This window comes from Phlebotomus papatasi, chromosome 2 (assembly GCF_024763615.1).
Source record: "Phlebotomus papatasi isolate M1 chromosome 2, Ppap_2.1, whole genome shotgun sequence".
Taxonomy (NCBI): Eukaryota; Metazoa; Arthropoda; class Insecta; order Diptera; family Psychodidae; genus Phlebotomus; species Phlebotomus papatasi.
Genome location: NC_077223.1, coordinates 73097433 through 73118367, shown reverse-complemented (window position 1 = coordinate 73118367; position 20935 = coordinate 73097433). Strand labels below are relative to the sequence as shown.

Genomic DNA, 20935 nt, shown 5'->3' with positions numbered 1-20935 from the left:
GATGCATAATCCCGAAGTGATCCGAAAGATACTGATCGTTGATCAAAAGCTTCTTTCTGTAACTCTTTCCGAACTTATCTGAGGAGCTTTTTTTACCATAGTTTTTCCAGAGATAGGACCACTTTAAAGGTCTTTCGGTTGTATCGATTTCAATCGACAATGATTAATTAATTCTTTTGAATTTATCGTATTTATATTTTCATCCTAGGGGATGAGGTTAAATATATAAGATTATAGGGGAGACTGGGGCAAAAAGTCACAAAACGGATATTTTATTTTTTTTACAAGCTACTCGAGCGCTTCAAAAATTGCTAATTAACGCAGTTTTATAGGAAATTTACCGCTCTACAACTTTGTAAAAGTAATATTCCTCTATTTTGTAAGGATATACATACATTCATCGAGCCAATTTCTAAACTAAAAGGTAATTTTGTGACTATTCTAAAAAATTCTGGGGCAAATAGTTTTGATTCGCTTCATTACAGGCTTCCGTAAATTTGAAAAAATACCTAGAGGACATATTTCTATAGAAAATTTATTCATCTACCTACACCTTTGTAAAACATCGTTTTCTCTGCGAGAAAAGTGAGAAATCGAGAAAAGCGCTTTTCAAGCTATTTTAGAAAAAAGCACACAAAAGACTGCAAATCGTTCGACCAATGCAAACAACAAGCGGCGAGATGCGGAAATGGCGTTTCTTCTCACCGTGAGACATCAGAAATTGCTTCGCTTTTTTGTTACTTTTTGCTCTATACCTTTTGTTACTTTTTACCCCAAGTGGCCATTTTTAATAAAAGGATTTCTGGAGAAAAGAACTTTTGTGAAATTCTAAAATAGATAGCGGATTCGTATTCAAAAAATCCAAATTATTTAGAAAATATTCACCAGTGCATCAATTTTGGAAACTAAGTAGCTAATAGTTGAAATCTTCTGCAAGGAAAATATTTCAAAAATAGGACTAAAAATTTCGATATTTTTTATTTTCTAAATTCCTTATTCGAATTCTAAGAAAATTACGACATTGATGAAGATCTATGGAGGCTATCTATAGAAAAAAATTTGAGCCGCTATCTTTTTTACCTTTGGAAGATATTGAATTTTGAATTTTTCGATTTTTGACTTTTTGCCCCAGTCTCCCCTACTAATTAAAAAAAATCAAGTGTTAAAAATTTCTTGTAGGGTTTGCAGGATTTATATTATAATCTTAATAAATGAGGTGAAAATTTAATTTTTATTTGCTCTATGTGATGTCTACGAGATTTTTTTTCAATATTTGCAGACCTAATAACCGATAATAAGAAGAAAAGAAATACGCTATCTCTGTCTCTTTTACCGCCAAAAGCATTGAAATTCACCTCTCTTCAGTCGTGAGGAAACCTTCAAGTGGTGAAGTGTGCTAAAAGAAAATACATCTCATATGATTTAGCATCGTATCTCAGTGATAAGATTGCCCAAAAGAATTTTCCTTTTTTGTGATACGAATTACGACAAAGTGAGAGTTTCAAGTGAGATTTTTTCTTTAGGGATTCTCATTCATTGTCGAGATTTAGAAGAAATAGCAGTAGAATTTTTAGTGAAAATGACGATTGGTTTTGAGGAGAATGAACCTCTTCTCAATGTAGATACACAGAATAAAACCTCATTTTCGGTAAGTGAATTGGATAATTAATAACAAATTTTGGTTTTTCCTTTGCAAAAATCAATAAATTCATGTTAATGCAAAAATTGTATCGGAAGAAAAGTGATTAAGAAGTGTCTCAAGAGTGAATTCCGAACCTATCGGATTTCTTCCCGCGATTTTCTATGGTTTCCCTCACAATTCTACTATGGACAAAATTCAAGAATGCAGAAGGGAATATTTCAGAGACGTGATGCAATAATTCATATTGGATAAAACTGACGTGATCTAAATATTTACATGCTTTGGTCTTATCATCTTGGGAAGTTTTGTTGCAAAAGCTCTACATATAAGATACATTTTTACAGTTCTCTGTGTAAATTCATTTTAAATTAAATTATATTTTCTGTGATTGTACTAAAAGTAACTGATTTAAAAGACTGTCGGTATTATTCAGAAGTGAAGATTGCAAATAGTGCAAATATGATTAATTTTAACAGTTCATTTTAAAGTGACTATATTTTAATTAAATTGAATACTTTACAAAGGGAGGTGGGGCTACTTTGAGCTGCTGTTCTTACTTGATATGCGATCTTTTTACATATTTTCGAAGAAAAATTGAGCTACAACGCGCAATGTAGTTTAGCTCCAAAATATAATTGTAAAGTTAAATAAAATAATCATAAAACACAGATTTCATTTAGAAATATGAAAAATTTGTATATCAAAGTAATCACACAGCTCAAAATATCCCCATTTCCCCCTATTTGTTGCCGTTCTAAAAAGGGGCATTATACAACTTTATTTTTATTCTTAAGTCTCTTTACTTTGCTTATCGATTTTTGTGGTTTATAGTAAAATTAAGTACATCAGGAACTCATAATGAAAATGCAAGGTATTGAATACTTTTAGCACAAAATATGTTCTATCTTCATTCTGAGCTTCATGTTGGTCGCACTTTGAGCAAGAATAGGCTATTTAATGAGTAAATGCTTATACAATAGGTTCCATTTGCTCTAGGTGTTTCTAATGTCCAAAAATCTACTTCGGATTAGAAGGTTTATTCTACCATCCACAGTATAGCTTAAAAATCTCATATAGGATAGGGGAAGGTGAGGCAGGTTTCATGAATCTGACTTTTTTCCAGGACACATTTGCTAAACGAATACGAACCATATTAAAAATAACTATATATCGTTAGTTTCTATTGTGTATTGACTATCTCAAAATATACAGGACAATTTCTAAATATTATTTTTTGTCCTAAAAATCTTTATTTTCAAAAGTAATGAATGCGTGAATGTACTCGACAATACCCTGTAGTGAGTGATTTAGATTAAACTGATTCCAGATGAAATTCGGGGAAACTGCAAGTTCTTAATCATTGCTTTCAAATTTTTGAAATCTTATACAGTACGACTCCGATAATGTCAACCCCTAAAAATTTTAAACACTATTAACAAATTTTAAAAATTCCAGGGTTTATCAAACTTTTAAACTATATAAGAATCTGAGATATATTTTAACGAGTGAAATAGTAACTAGAACAATTAATAACTTAAAATTTTGCAAAAATATAAGAATAAAATTTGTTGACTCTATGGGAGTCGCACTGTACAAACTTTTTTGAAACCTATGAATTTTGATATAATCTGATAACAATTTAGTAATTATACTGTTGCAGTAGGGGAAACCGTGCTACCTTAACCCTCTAACGGGTAAGACCGTCTCAATATGGTCTTCACAAAAATCACATTTACAGCGACAATAAAGGTTTTATTTATTTAAAAGTGCTATAGTGTCCTCGGTAATAGTCTTATAAACATTTCTTGAAAGTTTGAACTTATTTTGTTGCTATTCCCAGTTTTGTGAGAAAAAGCAACAAAAAATATTAGTGCAAAAAACTAATTTCTAATTTTCATAAAAATACCGATTTAAAGTCATCTGACTAAAATAAATTTACTTTTTACTGAAAGATACGTCATTTACTTTGTATATTTTATTTAAAAAATTTGAAAAAACTAAAAATGTGAATTTTAGAAGCAAAAAGAGTTTCAAAAATTTTTTATATTTCCTCACCTAGCGCCTAAAATAAAAGAGATAATGAAGAATGGATGGTTTTTTCGACTTTATTGGATCATAATTATCCTAGAAAACATTGTTTTAGAACTTTTTCCCGCATATTAAAGAAAACACCATTAGAGGGTTAAGACGGCTCATGATTCAGGATAACTTAATATTTTTGGATTTGATCCAAAGCTCTTTTCAGGAAATTTGATGTATTGGACTAGACTAGACTAGTTATTAAAATATAACATTATAAATAGGTCAAATTAATTAAAATCATATCGAAAAAGAGAATTTTTCAAAGCTAGAGTCGTCCGAAGGTAGCACGCTTTCCCCTGCTTTGATGGAAATTATTTAACTAATTCTTTATCAAGTTTTAAAGTTGAACGATACTTAAAGTGATTTATCTGGAATTTTGCGTTGTTTGAAATCCCAAAGGAGAATGCTCAAATCCGGTCCCGGAATCGCCACGAACGGGACCTATGTCATTGGATAGACATTAGTATAGGTAACAACTTTTGTTCTGGGACCAATGTTCTAAACCATGGAGGAACAGTTCTAGAGCATAAAAACTATTTCTTAGAAGAAAGAATAGTCAAAAGTATATATGGGCACCGATTCATCTTTATCCAGAGATGAGAGTAGGCGCATTTTGCAGATACTGGTATAAGACTAAAAAAAATCTCGGGACCCAGGACGATAAGCGCTGGGAGTCCTTGTAAAAAGGCCTCTATCCTTCCGATAAATCGCTGTTTTGACAATGAATTACGAAAGAACTCCTAAAGCGATTTTGATGAAATTCGGTATAGGGTCAGTGTATGACTTAAACTTTTTATCCATGCATACCACCCCCTCCCCCCACCCTCCATTCTGATAGCCCCCATACAAAATGGGGGCACTTTACCTTCTAACTCCTTTCTAAGAGGAGGTAGAAAGCTGAAATTCGATAAAGGAACAAAGCTTAGGGGAGACTTTTCAACCATGAATGTTAATTCCCTCCTCCATCACCCCTTCTGGTACTCCCATACAAAATAAGAGCATTTTAACCTCCTTTCTGAGAAAAAGTAGTTGTTTTGTAAAAAAAATAAAAAAAAATAAATAAAAAATAACGTTATCAATAATTTTCTAGATTTTTAGATGCATCTATAGACAGCTTTTTTTATATATTCATTTTCGTCTCGTTAAGATCTGTTGATCCGTGAAAGAAAAAAACTTATCCTCGTTGTCTAATCTAACTAATTGGCATAAGTTGTGAATTTTTTGATATTGTATAATCAAGTTTTTGGAGTTGCTACTAAATTTATTGTCTACAGAAGTTGTACTCATGTGCAATTCAGTGCATTAATAACAATTTGTGCAAAGGAATTCATTTTATATTAGGAGTATGAAACTATCAAATTATCAGACGGGTTGGTGGGGGAGGGGGTGGAATGCATAGTTAAAGAGTCCTTCCTAAGCTTTGTTCCCATGTCGAATTACTGCTTTCTGCCTCCTCCTAGAAAGGTATAAGGTAAAATGGTTTCATTTTGTATGGTGACTACCAGAAGGAGTGATGTACGAAGGGTTTGGTATGTATGATTAAAAAGTCTTTTTTAAGCCTTGTTCCCATGCGGTATTTCAATTTTCTACCTCTTCTCAGAAAAAAGTTATAAGGTGAAATGCTCTCATTTTGTATCAGGGCTACAAGAAAGGGGGGCAGAGAAGGGGGTTATTATGCATGGTTTAACAGTCTTACCTTAGCTTTGTTCCTTTATCGAATTTCAGCTTTCTACCTCCTCTTAGAAAGGAGTTATAAGGTAAAGTGCCCCCATTTTGTATGGGAGCTACCAGAATGGGAGGTGGTGGTATGAATAAATAAAAAGTTTAAGTCATACACTGACCCAATACCGAATTTCGTCACGATCACTTTAGCAGTTCTTTCGTAATTCATTGTCAAAACAGCGATTTATCGGAAGGATAAAGGCTTTTTTACAAGGACTCCCAGCGGATATCGTTCTGGGTACCCGCATTTTTTTAATCTTATATCAATACCTACAAAATGCACCTACTCTCGTTTGTGACGACTCCGGGACCAGCGCCCATATAGTTTTGACCATTCTCCTTTTATCATACATAATTTTATAATACTGAGTGTTCTTGTTCTTAGCAAAGTTTTGTGCTATATAATTATGAGTAAAACTTAAAAATAAATTAAATATATTCAAAAATAATGCAGTAAATCAAATAAAGAATCAAATCAAAAAAGAATCTCAGCGATCATGTAAATATCTGTACAATAATTATAAAATCGTCGCTTGAGTAAGAATACTTCATATTTTTCCCATTCCTTTATAATCCTTAATGAATCAGACCTACAAGCAATACATATTTTTCAAGCCACTCCTAAGTCACACATTTCCTGAAAAAAAAATGGGTCACATTCATTAAAAGAATGTGGAAAAAAGATTAAATGTTCTAATCTAAGTTATAGTGTGTGCAAAGCCTGATAGTCTACCTAATACCTATAATTAATTAAATTATTAATTAATTTACGTTGAATAATACAATTTTATAACTGGAGTTTAATAAATATCAAATGACTGATAAAAAGGTCTAAAGGACGATGGGCAAAAATGTATGGGAGTTGGTCTTGTGGCGTCCACAGATGGGACTAGGCGCATTTTATAGGTAATGATCGTAATGATAAAGGACGAAAAACTGTCCACTCAGAAAGATATTCGCTGGGAGTCTTTGTAAAAACGCCTTTATTCTTTCGAAAAAATACTATTTTGATATTGAATTACTGTCAACGTGTGATTTTTTTCAAAACTTCTTTCTTTGTTTAGTTTTTTTTAAGAATTAGGGGGAAATGAAGCACCTTTGAAACTGGGGCACCTTTGAAATTGGGATTTTTTACCTATTTTTAAATAAAATTGAGCATTATCGTGATACAATTTAGCTGCACAAACAGATTGAGAAGCTAAATTACATTATGACAGCTCAATTACATTTAAAAATAGAAGAAAAATCCCAATTTTCAAAGGTGTCCCACTTCCCCCTATGGGGTGGAATTATACTTATTTCCACCACTATATATGGTCATCTGATGTAGTACAAATTTACCAATTAATTTCAAGTAAAGAAGTAAAAATAAAAGATCATTAACCCTCTTCCTATCTCAGATAATCTGTACATTATGTTCAAATTTGATTACATATGCGGATTGTAAAGGATTTCGAGTCTTTTTTCTAGAAAATAAAAAAAAATATTAGAAGCCTCTCTAAGCAATAAAGACGGAAAAGCCATGTCCAAAGAAAAAAGAAAAGAAATAACAAATTAAACATCAAATTCCTTATCACGCATTATCATCTTTGAGCAAATAATCTGAGACAGCAATTTTTGGGATTTACTTTCCACTCAACAGTACCCAGATCTCTCAGAGAGCAATGGCCGCAAAGCTTCTTACGGAGCAGTCAAGATCACAGTTCCGCGGGACACATCACGAGATATCATCTACACATGGGAGGGAATTGATGTGTTCGGTGAGGTGGCTTCACAGAAAGGGAATGGAGTTTTCTCGCGGATACGCCAATGTTTTAGGGGTAAATCTCATACTCCCATGCGAACAAGAAAGCATCTGCTGAAGAATGTCTCGGGATTCGCTCGAGGCGGGGAACTTTTGGCCATTTTGGGCAGTTCTGGAGCTGGAAAGACAACTCTTCTGAACACATTGGCTTTCAGGTCACCCTCTGGCATTCATATATCTTCAAATGCTGTTAGGGCACTCAATGGAGTTCCTCTAACAGCTCCTGATCTCAGGGCTAGATGTGCCTATGTGCAACAGGATGATCTTTTCATAGGCTCCCTCACGGCCAGGGAACATTTGATATTTCAAGCTTTGCTGCGAATGGATAAGAATATTCCCTACAAACAGAAGCTGATGCGCGTGGATGAAGTCATCACAGAGGTGACACTGAATATCCTTTAGTCCTAAATACTTATATAAAAAGTTTGGCTCTTTCAGTTGTCACTGGTAAACTGCCAGAATACGGTTATTGGAATTCCTGGAAGGATCAAGGGACTTTCAGGTGGCGAGAAGAAGCGACTGTCTTTTGCCTCAGAGGCTCTAATGGATCCACCTTTGCTTCTCTGTGATGAACCAACTTCCGGATTGGACTCATTCATAGCTCATACAGTCATGCAGGTGCTGAAGAATCTTGTTGAGAAGGGCAAAACTGTTATCCTGACAATCCATCAGCCTTCGTCGGAACTCTACAGCATGTTCGATAAGCTGCTTCTCATGGCTGATGGTCGAGTAGCTTTCTTCGGAACTCCTTCTCAAGCTACCCAGTTCTTTACAAGGTAGGATCGAATGAACACCTCTCTTCGACAGGGAACCCCTATTAACACTTTTGTCAAGATGTTGAAATTTTATTTAATGTAATCTAATAAAATGTAAGTTATATTGCTTTTAATCATAACAACGTTTTTCGATAAGGATAAGTGTTCAAATTTTGTATTCCAAATGGTCAAGGGCGTACCCAGAATTTCAGTTAGGGGGGGGGACTAAGTCTTAAATTTTGTTGACGCGGGGAGGGGGTACATAATTTTTATTTTGAAGAAAAAAACATAAAAAATAAAATGAGATAAAAAGTATCTATCTATACAAACTGGTCCTACTTTTCACGAGAAATTAGCCTATGCCCATTTTGTAGGTATTGATTAAGGAACGATCATCAGTAGAGCTGGCCAAAATATGCAAAAAAAAAATCTTCGAAATATGCGACATAAAAATGCACGAAAAATCATAAAATATGCAAGAAAAATATGCATTTATTTAATTTATTTTTTAGCCAAATAAGAGTGTTTTGTAGAACTTTGACATAAAAATCTTTATCTATTGGAAACTTACTTTTTATTAGGATCTGACTCCAGTAATCATTTCACGTATTTTATTTCTTAGAAAGAATTTTCGAGTTGCTTAATAGTAGTACCTTTTAAAAATTGCTTAAATATTGCTTAAAGCAATATTTTTGAAAAATATACAAAATGACAGCTGTAATAAACCGAACTCGCAGTATGGCAAGATAGCTTCAATAAGACTCCAAACGCGTTTTCTCACAAATTGCTTTCTAGATTAGGATTTTGGATTTACTTAAAATAAATTTAGTATGTTTTTATTTTGAGCCAATAATAGATAAATATAAAACCAGTCGACGGATTGAATACGATTTAAAGAGAAATTAAACAATGTCTGTTAATTTTGAACTGGTGGCATACAACATTTAATAACAACCAATCTTATTTCAGTATTTGAAATTTAAAAATATGCTCTTTTAATTTTTCACTCCCTTTGTAAAATGTGACAAGTGATATTTTACATTTTATGACATTTTTATGATCCAAATCTTTCCCTGATATAAGAAAGTAATACTTAAAGCTATCTATAAGTGCTGCCTGAGTTCCAGTACATTTGGGATTGATTTTAGAAATTGTACGATTGTTTATGAAAATTTTACAGAATCAAATCAAGAGACCTTCTGGATTGATTTTAGAAACTTAAGTAAACTTAACTAAAATTAAGAAGCTTTGCAGGACTAATTATATAAACTTTTCCGGTTAGTTTTAGACACAGAACCCTTAAGCTTATATTTTCACAGATCGATTTTAGAAAACGCGCACACCTTAAGCATAAAGAAAAAGGTTAATATTATATATCAAATCCCAACTGCCTCAGCATGAACGACCTTAGTTGTATGTAAAATACCACACACAGACCAATCACAAAACTGTTTAGATTGTGCTTAAAAACACGAACGGCCTAAAAAACAAACTGTTCAGATTACTCTTAAAATCACGCACAGATTAATCGTAAACGGTTGAGATTGTGCTTAAAATCACGCACAGCTCAATCATAAAACGGACGATACACTTAAAATTACGCACAGCTCAATCATAAAACGGACGATACGCTTAAAATTACGCACAGCTCAATTATAAAACGGATAATGCGCTTAAAATCACGCACAGCTCAATCATTAAAACGGTTAATACGCTTGAAATCACGCACAGCTCAATCATAAAACGGTTAATGCGCTTCAAATCATGCACAGCTCAATCAAAGCATTTGTTTTTTTGAAAATCACTCCCAAGAGGCCCTAAGACATCTTAAAAACTTGTCGTGATAGGCCTCTAATTTCCTCGGGGCATATGCTTAGAAAAAGCACCAAGGACTCCGAAAGTTTATTTGAAGCCATCATATGGAGCTGTCAGACGTGAAATTTAAGAAAATGTACACTGAGAAAAAACGGGAGTGCGATTAACTTTTTTTCCTCATAACTTTAACACTTTTTAGGTGTATAAATATATCAACATTTTTTAATGTTAATTTTACACCTTTTTAAAAGTAAAATTAACATGAAAAAGGGTAACTTTAACCCCTAATACACCTAAAAAGGGTAATATTTACACCGATTTCGGATCAATAATGCAGGGTAAAATTAACATTTCCGGAATGTTATTTTAACTTTTTCGGATTTCTCTCAGTGAATAGCTACTACTTAAGCTATAATAAATTTTAGCGTTATTTACTCCGAATTATTATCATAACCGAACTTGTAAAATGTTAAAAAAAAACTTTTTCGGCCACTCGAATTTAAAATCTGAACTAAAAGTAACGTACAGTCTGCAAAATTCGGAATTAGACAGAGATGACTTTATTTTCGGACACTCCCACTTCCAAAGACTTCCAAGCACTTCATTTTCAGATGTACACCACTTCTGACCCTAATATATCTCCCCCTTGATTCTAACACTTTATTTTTACTTTTTCTGTGGATTTTTAGGCTTTCGTTATAAATTCTTAAATATCCTTTAAATATGTGAAAAAATTACGTGACAACTTCCTTCTTTTCGAAAAATATATTACTGAATAAATTTATTACTGGAATTACGTTAGAAAAAGAAGGCAAAAATAGTTACGAAATATTTGCCCATTTTTACACTTTTTTTTTAATTCTTGAATGTAATACAGTACGGACAAGAGCCTTGTTCTGCCCCCCCCCCCTATTGGGCTTTTAATAGTTTTTGAGTTTTTATAAGTTCATTTTTGTATTGACCCTCTACAAATGAGCAGTAAAACATCAAATTTGAGAAGTGACTAAATTTATAACTTTAAAAGCAATAGAATTTTCATGAAAGTTTCGATTTTATGAATTAAAAAATTAGGCCCATTTTTGGAAAGATTTGGATTTTGTTACTGGTCAAAATAATTTTTTTTGCTGAATAAATGTAGGATTTGGGAAAGGGGGATATCGAGGGAAAACTCTCCTTTTAATTTAATAAATGGTTTAATTCAGTAAACTTCAGTACGTCTCCTCCCATGAACAGAACTCTATAATATTATTTGTTCTACTGATCGGGTACTACGTTCCCAGTGAAATCCTTCCAAATTCCAAATTCATTCCCACATAAATATTTTTTTTTACTTTTCACTTGTTTTTGAATTTTTTTGACGCTTCTTCTTTCCCCCCTGTCCCTAGCTGGGTACGCCCATGCAAATGATACACAGTAGGGTGTCAATAGGTCCTGACACGAGTTCTTAAAGTGTCAACAGGTGTTCCTTTTACCCTTTAAAGTTGGAGAATTGTTAAGAAAGCTAATATGTTAACAAATGAATTTCTTTCAGTATCGGAAGACCCTGCCCACCGAACTACAATCCTGCTGATCATTTCATTCAAGTACTGGCCATTTGTACGTGCAACGAGGCTGAAAGTCGGGAAGCAATCAATAAAATTTGTGATGCTTTTGAGCGTGATGATATTGCTGCGGAAGTTAAGACAACCATAAAAGACCTCACGTGCAGTGATGGTCTTCCTGCGGTCATGAATTCTGACAGTGAACGCTACCGTGCACCTTGGATTATTCAAATCAGAGCAATTCTCTGGCGCTCATGGATAAGCATGATGAAAGAACCACTACTCATCAAAGTTCGTTTTATTCAAACATTGGTGAGTTAAGCTCAGAAATCCCTTAATTAATAATTCAAAATTAAAGACAAATCTACACGGTAAAAAATTTCGGCACGTATTTGTTCCAAAAATTAGCTTGTCCACGGACACCATAATTTTTGGCATAATCTTGTTCATTTTATGAGACTCAAAAAGATACCCAATATTAGTAACGAATTTGTTCCAAATTGTAGCTCGTCCACGGACACCACAATTTTTGGAACAAATGTATACCTTCTAGGAGGAACAAAAAGATACCCAATATTAGTAATGAATTTGTTCCAATAAATTGCTCGTCTAGTATAAAAGCGTATCCCTCCTCTCACACTCAGTCACCCGTCAACGAAGTAAAAAGGACGCCAAATCTGTGGTAATTTTCGTGCTACATGGTTTCACTTTTTTAATTCGCGATTCCCTTCCCCTCTTGCTGCCAACACTCGCATATGATTTCGTCATGCACGCGTCTGTATAAAACACTCTTAAGTTGATTCTTATTTGATGTTCCTCATGAACTTTCGCCACCTAAATCCATCTCGACTGAAGTATAGGCCTTAACTGTAAGACGAAATCACTTACACGGATTTGTTCTCAACAATGGGAACAAAAAGATTCCCCATATGAGTAACAATTTCGTTCCAAAAATTGCCTCGTCCACGGACATCGAAAATTTTTGGAACAAATATGTTACAAATGTAGGAATGATATTGTTATAAAAAATATGTACCAATTTGTTCCTGACAGTGGGAACAAAACAGCCGAGTGCAACAAATTCTGTTCCAAATTTCGGGAACAAATTTGGATAAAACGAAATCTACTCGAATTTGTAGACATTCCACTGTATCAAAACGGTTCCAAAAAAAAACTCTAACAAAATTGTAACTGTATTTTGTAACGAAACTGTAAAGAAAACATTTTGGAATAAACAAATATCTTCTCTAGGTACAAATTGATTCCAAAAAAAATTGTTCCAAGGAAAACTTGTTCCAATATTTTGGTCAGTGTCCAAAAGTTTTTACCGTGTAGTTGGTTGGTTCTATTGAAAAGGGCGTGGTCTAAATTTCTTGCGGATTAATGATAATTCTCATCTGTTTTTTCAGATGGTGGCCTTTCTGGTGGGACTGATCTTCTTCCAGCAAAAGTTAGATCAAAATGGCGTAATGAACATTAATGGAGCTATTTTTCTCTTCCTCACCAGCATGACTTTCCAGAATGTTTTTGCTGTTATTCATGTCTTTTGCGCCGAACTCCCAGTATTTTTGCGAGAAACAAGGAGTCATCTCTATCGAACAGATACATTTTTCCTAGGCAAGACTTTGTCCGAACTCCCGCTTTTCATAATCTTCCCCATTATTTTTACCTCAATTGCCTATCCTATGGTCGGTCTCTTGGCGGGATTCGATCACTATGCCCTAGCAGTACTCATCATGGCTCTTGTGTCCAATGTGGCTATTTCCTTTGGTTACCTCATCTCTAGCCTCAGCTCCTCTACTTCCATGGCACTGTCCATAGGGCCTCCAGTTATTATACCTTTCCTTCTCTTTGGCGGTTTCTTCCTAAATTCCGCTTCTGTACCCTTCTACTTTGAATGGTTCTCCTACTTGTCATGGTTCAGATACGGCAATGAAGCTCTCCTCATAAACCAATGGGCTTCTGTACAGACCGGAGAAATTGCCTGCACTCGCGCCAATATCACATGTCCAGCTTCAGGAGCTATCGTTCTCGAAACACTCAACTTTAAAGCGGTAATGTTCATGATCTTCTATATTTGTTTTTTACCCTTATCACACTAAGTTTACTTTTGCAGGAGGACTTTCTTTTCGACATCATCGGATTATGTTTTCTTATTGTGTTCTTCAGAGTCATGGCATTTATATCGCTTTATTTGAAAGCGAGAAGCCGAGAGTAGATTATTTTAAATTTTCTTAGCAATTAAATGTGAAAATTTTGCTTTTTCATCATAAAGTTTCATAGAGCAATAAAATATTTTTAATCGTGACGTAAAATGTTTTCAATGTTCACGCGCTTGTTCCAATTTGGAAATCCAGTTGAAGCCAGTGACCAAGTTCAGCTTATTCGGTGAGATTCTTTAACATGACAAACCCTAAGTAGAGGAATTAATTTAAATCAAGAGGCAATTGTCAGCTCTTGTGTGATCCTAGGTCTAGGTGAAATCAGGAGTGATATGATACTATTGACTGTCGATTCTGAAAAATTTCAACGTTAGCTGTACTTCCTATAACTAATATAGATATTTATCAACAGTCACATTCTTTTAGAAGGATAATTTTTATGATTATTTATAATGGACATTTTTTAAAGAAGTATGTTCTTTAAACAATTTGAATATATTTATAAAAGTTTCTTCACTAGGTTATACTAGAAAAAATTTAGCATCCTATACGTTTTTCTTTTTGTAATTGAGTTCATATTTTTTTTTATTTGTGCCACAATATTATTCACTTCCAAATTAATGACGGCTCAAAATTCTTTACATTGCGATCATAGGCTTAATCAAAAAATCTTAAGACAAGAGAGAAAAGGCAAGAGAATTTTCAATCGGTCAACACGCTTAAAATCACGAAAAGAAAATTATTTTGTCGAAAATTGATTACAGTTAATATAGGAATTTTATCGTAATATTACCATGTGCTTCATAAATGTTTTTCTTGTGTTAAAAGCTTTACATTGATACACCAAAACACTGATTTTAATTTCGAGAAAGTCATATAATATTGTTAGTTCAATAATAATGGAAAAGTTGACTCCATTCGAGTCAATTTGGGTCCAAGTTGACTCTATCGGAGTTCCTAGCATAGACTAAAGGCGTCTATACATTGGAAGCAATTTTCGTCAAAAATTGCGTTTTTGACAGAAATTTGACGTTTCCCCCTACAACGCTGCAGGGAATTTCCTTCAAAAAAGCAATTTTTGACAAAAATTGCTCCCAATGTGTAGAGGCCATAAAAAAATAGCTTAAAACAAATTCCCTACGCTTGTGTAGGAAAAACTTTTTAATATGGACATAAATTTCTCTAGTGTGTAGAGGCCATTAAGGATGAGTATATTTTCAAAAATTTGAAAAGTAAAAGGAAAAGTTTGCCCCCCAATGAGCAAAATTAGTTCCTACGCCCCTGATTCGACATAATGGTTAACTCTTTCACGTCATTAGGGTCATATATGACCCGGGTAAAAAAAATTATTTTTTGACTATTTACATTAATTGAAATCTAGCTGTTTGTGCACGACATCATAATAGAAGGATGTAAGATTCTTGGCTAATTTTCTCAAGACTCCAGATATTCAGGAAAAGAAAATATTTGAGATCAAAAATCACGAATTTCGAATTTTGTGAAATGACTTTTCTTTTTCAAAATTTTTTATATTAATTTATTTTTTTCAGCAAAAAGTTCTTTAGAAACACAAAATAGAATATCCAAAGATTGTATATTGCATATTTTGATATACAGTAGAGTCTCTCAAATCTGAATCTCTCAAATTCGAACGCCGTTTGGATTCAAAATGTCAATTGTGAGGTTATGTTAGAAGGTCCGTATTCTAGATGAATGAAAATCATATTTATGTGCTTCTTCCTGAATGTTTACATACATTATAGTCGTGTAAAATGAAAAGGAAGTATGTTACCACAAAAACTTGCGAGAAAGTACGAGAATTTGATTCGAAGTACAATTTAATCTCACACAAATTTCGTTAGTTTTGAAAAAATCGTTCGAATTTGGGAGGTGAGAAATGTCAAAAATACCCCCCGAGCGTTCGAATTTAGAAGACTCTGCTGTAATAAACTACTCTCAATTTTCCAGAAAAGCGTGTAGAATTTTCCGTGTCATATATGACCCTATTGTCCCCAAGGGTAAAAGTTTATGAAAGTGTTTTCGTGCCAACAATGTAGTTGGGACAGTTGGGACATTGTTTTTCTTTGTGAAATCCAGAAGGAAAATATCTTTCTCCTGGACATTTCATCTTATCTGATGAATTATAACATATTTTGCAATATTTTAGAGCAGAGGTGTGCAAGAAACTGTTGAAACCGAATTAACGTCAAATGAAACATGTACGTCAATGGTCAAAATCAAAACGCTACTATAACAAACTTACACAGAATTCGATACTAGAACGGAAAATGGCGTTGGAGTTATTCAAATGTCTCGTTGCAAGACCGATTGTAACCCCCTAGTGGCAAGACAAATAAACTCACATGCCACAGTGTCCACCTGGTGGCACGTTTTGGGAACATATTTAGACAGTGGCGCTTTTAACGGCAATTCGTGTAAACTTTTTAAATTTGATTCTTAACATTTTTTTATTCAAAAAATTGTATAAAATTATAAAAAATGTGTTTAATGTCTTCTTAGAGATTGTGTTAATGTGTTATTGACGAAAAATAATTTTCTCTATAAGTAAGTAAACAAATACTATACAAATGGTGTAAATTGTGATAAATTTGTTATTTTGTAGAAGAATAGAAGACAATAACCAGTGGCAATGCAGTTGGATCTACCTTCCAGGGCAATTCTGAAGAATTTTAATTAAACAAATGATATAAAATATCATCAAGATTTCACTATTCTGAGAATGTTGTTCGAATAGTGAATCAGAACAGCTGCTGGCAGTAGTGTTACAAAACAGGAACGGTGAAGAATAGTAATCTGATCTAGACTTCAGTTTTTTCAGGATCTTCTGCTTGTCTCCAGTCAGATGCCACTAGGAACCTAAAGCATAAAACTCTGTATTCCATATCCCATAAGACTTTTATTTAAATCAGATAATAAAGAGAAACAGAAATAAAGAAGTTTTTATTCAATAATTATTACAAACGTGATTACAAGTTTGCAAGTTTTTAAAAATATTTAATATAATAATATAAAAATATAAAAAGAAAAATCAGAATAAATAATTTAAAAAAAAATAGAAAATAGATTTAAAGTTCAAAAAAAGAATTTTGAATTATATATTTGTCGCTCTAACTCGGACGATCATTCTTCACCATGTACGTTTAGCAATTAATTACGTTTATTCGCGAACACCTTCAACAGTCACATCTGAAAAAATAAAAAATAAAACAATAAATAAATAAATAAATAAATAATAGTAGGTGAATAATTTGTCCAAAATTAATACAGTACGACTGCAGTAGAGTCAACAAATTATTTTCAGACCCTTTGACGCTATTGGGGTCCGAAATCAATTAAAGTAGGGAAATTCTGAGAAAAATGCGTATTTTATTTGTTTGTTTTAGATTTTAGATCATTGATAATTTCACCAGAAATAGTAGAATACGTTATCCAATTAACTTACAAACTCTATATGAACAATATAAAAAAGATCAATATAAAAGTCGTCCATTTTTGGGCTTTCATTTATCTAAGTTCAGGAGATACGAATATAATGATTATCAAATAATACTGAGTAATAGTTTAATTTTGTTGAGTTCTACAAATGGGTATAAAAAACTAAATATATCAACTAAATATATCAACTTAGAGCTTTTAGATCAGGAAAATTTTATGAAATAAAAATTTGCATCCCTTTCGTTTTTCTCAAAAGTTTTGCATATGTATATCTTATTCTTACGCACTCTAAATTAGGTGGAGCTAAATTGAATTTGTTGTGATGTTTAAAAGAATAAGAAGAGTGTGGAAAAGTGAGACAGGCATATGCAATAGGAGAAAGAAAGAGATGGGAATTTTGACTTCATGAAATTCTAATCCCTTTCTTTCTCACACGCTTTGCATATGTCTATCTCATTTTTTCGCATTCTTTTTCTTTTAAACAACACGCCAAATTAAATTTAGTTCCATGTAATTTGCAGTGCAAAAGAATGAAATGGACACATGGAAAACGTGTAAGAAGGAAAAGGATGTGAATTTAGATTTTATGAAATTATCCTGATTTAAAAGGTGTGCTACCGCCATTAAAATCTGCAGCCATAATAGAGGTTAGTTACATAAATTAACACCATTTTTGCGAAGACTTAGGATTAATTTAATAAAAAATAATTTTCTGAGAGAAGATACTACGGACGGACGGAAAGATGGGACGGGACGTCTACGAAAATCGATTTTTGGCGTATATGATATTCGTGATCTATGAGTTGCAAAACGTGTATATCCAAAATTTGGGCCCGATCTGACGAAGTCGCATTTCACCTGTGACCACAAAAGCTGAGATTGTAAAGAATCTCAGCTAAAAAACAAATTTCATTTACTCAATAAACCTTCCAAAATTCATATTATTTGAATCTATTTGAGCATATTTGTGAAAAGTCGATTTATTCATTGTTAATTGTCCTATAATATAAATTATTTATAAAACCGAAAAATGGACCCTCAGCATTGAATTGAAACTAATTAATTTACAGTTTTTATGACTAATTTATTTAGTAAAAAAATGAACCGAAAAATTTAAAAATCAACTGGAGGGAAATGTGAATTTATTGAACCACGATACTGGCACAGTGGGCAACAAACTAACTTCATATAAGAATATTTTAGAGAAAGATAAATGATAGTCTTGCGCAAGAACTAAAATCTTCAAACATAAAACAATTTTTTAGACCACATATTCAATTTTAGATAAAATCGAATTTTCAGAGGAAAGCTCCGTCCGGATACGGTAACACAATTTGTGAAGTCAAATCGATAGCGATCAAAAACTTAACTCTTATCGAGAGCTTTAGACCATGCTCCATGTCTTCCTCAATGGTCGAGTGCGTGGAGAATCTTACAATCTCTCCGGGGATACCAGGATGCTCACACAAAGATCTTGGAGACAGCACTAGTCAATTTCCAGCATTTCCAGTTATGAGGAGACAACTGAAATTTGGAGAACAATTTTGATTTTCTCCTTTGATTTGATTCTCCAAACTTCATTTGTTTCGGGATGATTGGAGAGTGACTGGTGCTGTATCTTCGAGATCTTTGCATAAGAATCCTGGAACCCCCCGCTAGGATTGTAAGATTCTCTATTTAATGAAACCCAGTGGTCTTTGACATCACTTGACCACTGAGGAGGACACAAAGAGTATCGAAAACTCTGAAGACAATTTAAGTTTTTGATAAAACTATCGGATTAAAGGCTCCACTTGCGTTGCCATGTCCGGATAGAGATTCCCTTCGAAAATTCCACTGAAGCTGAACGACAATTTCCCCCACGATTTACGATAAATTTAGAATTTTGTCGAAGAAAAACGAACAATGCATTCCCTGTCAGGTTCCGGAAAGCATTTTGGGACAATTTTTTAAGAGAATTTAGATATAACTGTAGATTATTAAATATGGGAATTTAAATAGTAATACTCACGGTTTCTTGCTTAGCGACTGTGGATTGTGGGATTGGTTGCCAGGAAGGATCCGGGGAATGGCCGTGTTTTTCAGGCACTTCCTGACGCCTCCGGGAAGAAAATTCTCCTGTTTAAAATGTGTTCCGCAGATTCTCGCAGAGATCTTGTCTAGATGTTGTCCACTTCCTTCTTGGATGTGATGAATCTAATGAATCCAATATTGGTGTACCATGGGGCCCAGAGGAAAACTAAAATTACAAAAATTGCATTAAAATGGAAAACAAAGTCATTCGATTATGCTGTTTTTTTCTCGAAGAATTTATGCTTGCCAGTGGAAGGAAACCCCACATTGTCTCGTCTGGTTCAGGCGACAGCTCTCCACAACACATTTCACTCCCATTAAATATTCAAAAATGTTTTTAATTGTATTTTTATTCACTTTTTCACTAAATATCAAAATATTGTAACCATAAAACGCAAATGGCGGTGGCGACGTCGTGAAAGTTCTCTAAAATTTTTGGAGATGGCGCTCGGGCCACAAAAATATTTTCGAAGAAGAAGAAGAAAGTAGGTGGCGCTATTATCATTCTTGCAACCAACGGACATCCAACACCCTTTTATATGGGATTCTCATTCCAATTCCGTTCTAGTATAGAATTCTGTGCAAACTTATTTTGACGTTAATTCGGTTTCAACGGTTTCTTGCACACCTCTGTTTTAGAGTATTCTGCAAGCGTCTCATATTGTGCAATTGTGTTGTGTGTGAATAAATATGTAGATAATTTTATTTTTGCCAAATACCACTCAAAATATTGTGACAGTGACTGTTGAAGGGATTACCAGGAAGATTCCTTGAACACCAGGAGTACAGTGTTCATCAAGACAATCCAGTTTGCCATGGTTTTGGCCAAATTAATAACTTCAAGTAAAAAAAACTCTTAAAAAGCCCGTAATATAGATTTTGAAAATGGTACGTCGTACACTTCTCTTGAGGACAATAGGGTCACATATGACCCAGGGTTTTTCCGAGTCTTCACGCAATGGAAATTTTTTTCCTCTCAGAACTATTATATTTGATCATTAGAGCATTAGGAAAAACTCAATTTTACATGAATTCATCTGCTGAATAAAAGTGTGACGCGAAAGAGTTAAGTGTGTGTAGGGCATAACGAACAAGGGATCTGATCCTTTTAGCGAGGGTTTGACTAGGGGCCTCTTTACTATGTATAATTTATATATTTTGCTATATAGTACATAATGTTTTTTAAAACTAAATGTTGCGCACAAAACAGGGCAAATAGTAAATGAGATAATGAGAAAAAAGTACATAATGTTAACAGTCGGTTTTTGGCATTTTTGAGCCTGCCAAGGGGCCAAAACAAAGTTTGTCAAAAAAAAAGTGACAGATGGAACTACCACTGTCCGCCTGCAGGAGAGAGTGCACTGAGTAGTGTAAGTAGAGCAACCCCTATTGATAATATGGCGACACCAACAAAGGCAACCATTCGGGCATCGGCCAGAGCAATAGAACTCAGATACTTGAGCTCACAGCGTTCCCCCATAAAGCCCTCGGGGCATTGGCAGGCCGGCAAATGGAGATGCCCAATTGTATAGTTGAAGCATCTTCCACCATTGAGGCAGTAAACACTGCTGTAGATTGTACTGCAATCACTGAATATCGTAGGTGGCGCTGTTGGTGATCGCACAGGGTTTACAGATGAATTTTTTCTTCTCTGTTGACTCGAACAGGTGTCTGTGGGATTGTGCAAGTGAGATGGAAAGAGTTAAAGTGTATCAAAAATCTATCGTGTATTAAAAACAAATCAATTTTACCGATAACTGGAAAGACAGCTGACAGTACTGCTACAAAGAGAACAATTCTCTGATTAAATTTCATATCTTTTAAAGTTAAAACAAAAAAATCCCTTCAAAAACAACAAAAATCGGCTTCTCTAGCTCCCACTA

The 20935-nt window shown here is 33.8% G+C and overlaps 2 protein-coding genes across 2 annotated transcripts; one reads left to right on the top strand and one right to left on the bottom strand.

Moving 5' to 3' along the window:
- The first annotated feature begins 1363 nt into the window (after positions 1 to 1363).
- On the top strand, positions 1364 to 13669 carry LOC129804319 (protein white). Its single transcript, XM_055851505.1, has 6 exons — positions 1364 to 1648; positions 7089 to 7631; positions 7689 to 8026; positions 11352 to 11673; positions 12771 to 13415; positions 13478 to 13669. Exons 1-6 carry the CDS (start codon positions 1580 to 1582, stop codon positions 13577 to 13579), a joined length of 2019 nt encoding a protein of 672 aa, XP_055707480.1. The 5' UTR covers positions 1364 to 1579; the 3' UTR covers positions 13580 to 13669.
- Positions 13670 to 20188: 6519 nt separating this feature from the next.
- LOC129804376 (U18-myrmicitoxin-Mri1a-like) lies at positions 20189 to 20867 on the bottom strand. Its single transcript, XM_055851630.1, has 2 exons — positions 20804 to 20867; positions 20189 to 20723 (listed from the first exon to the last, which is right to left on the bottom strand). The coding sequence occupies exons 1-2, from the start codon at positions 20865 to 20867 to the stop codon at positions 20383 to 20385; spliced, it is 405 nt and encodes a 134-aa protein (XP_055707605.1). The 3' UTR covers positions 20189 to 20382.
- Positions 20868 to 20935: the final 68 nt, after the last annotated feature.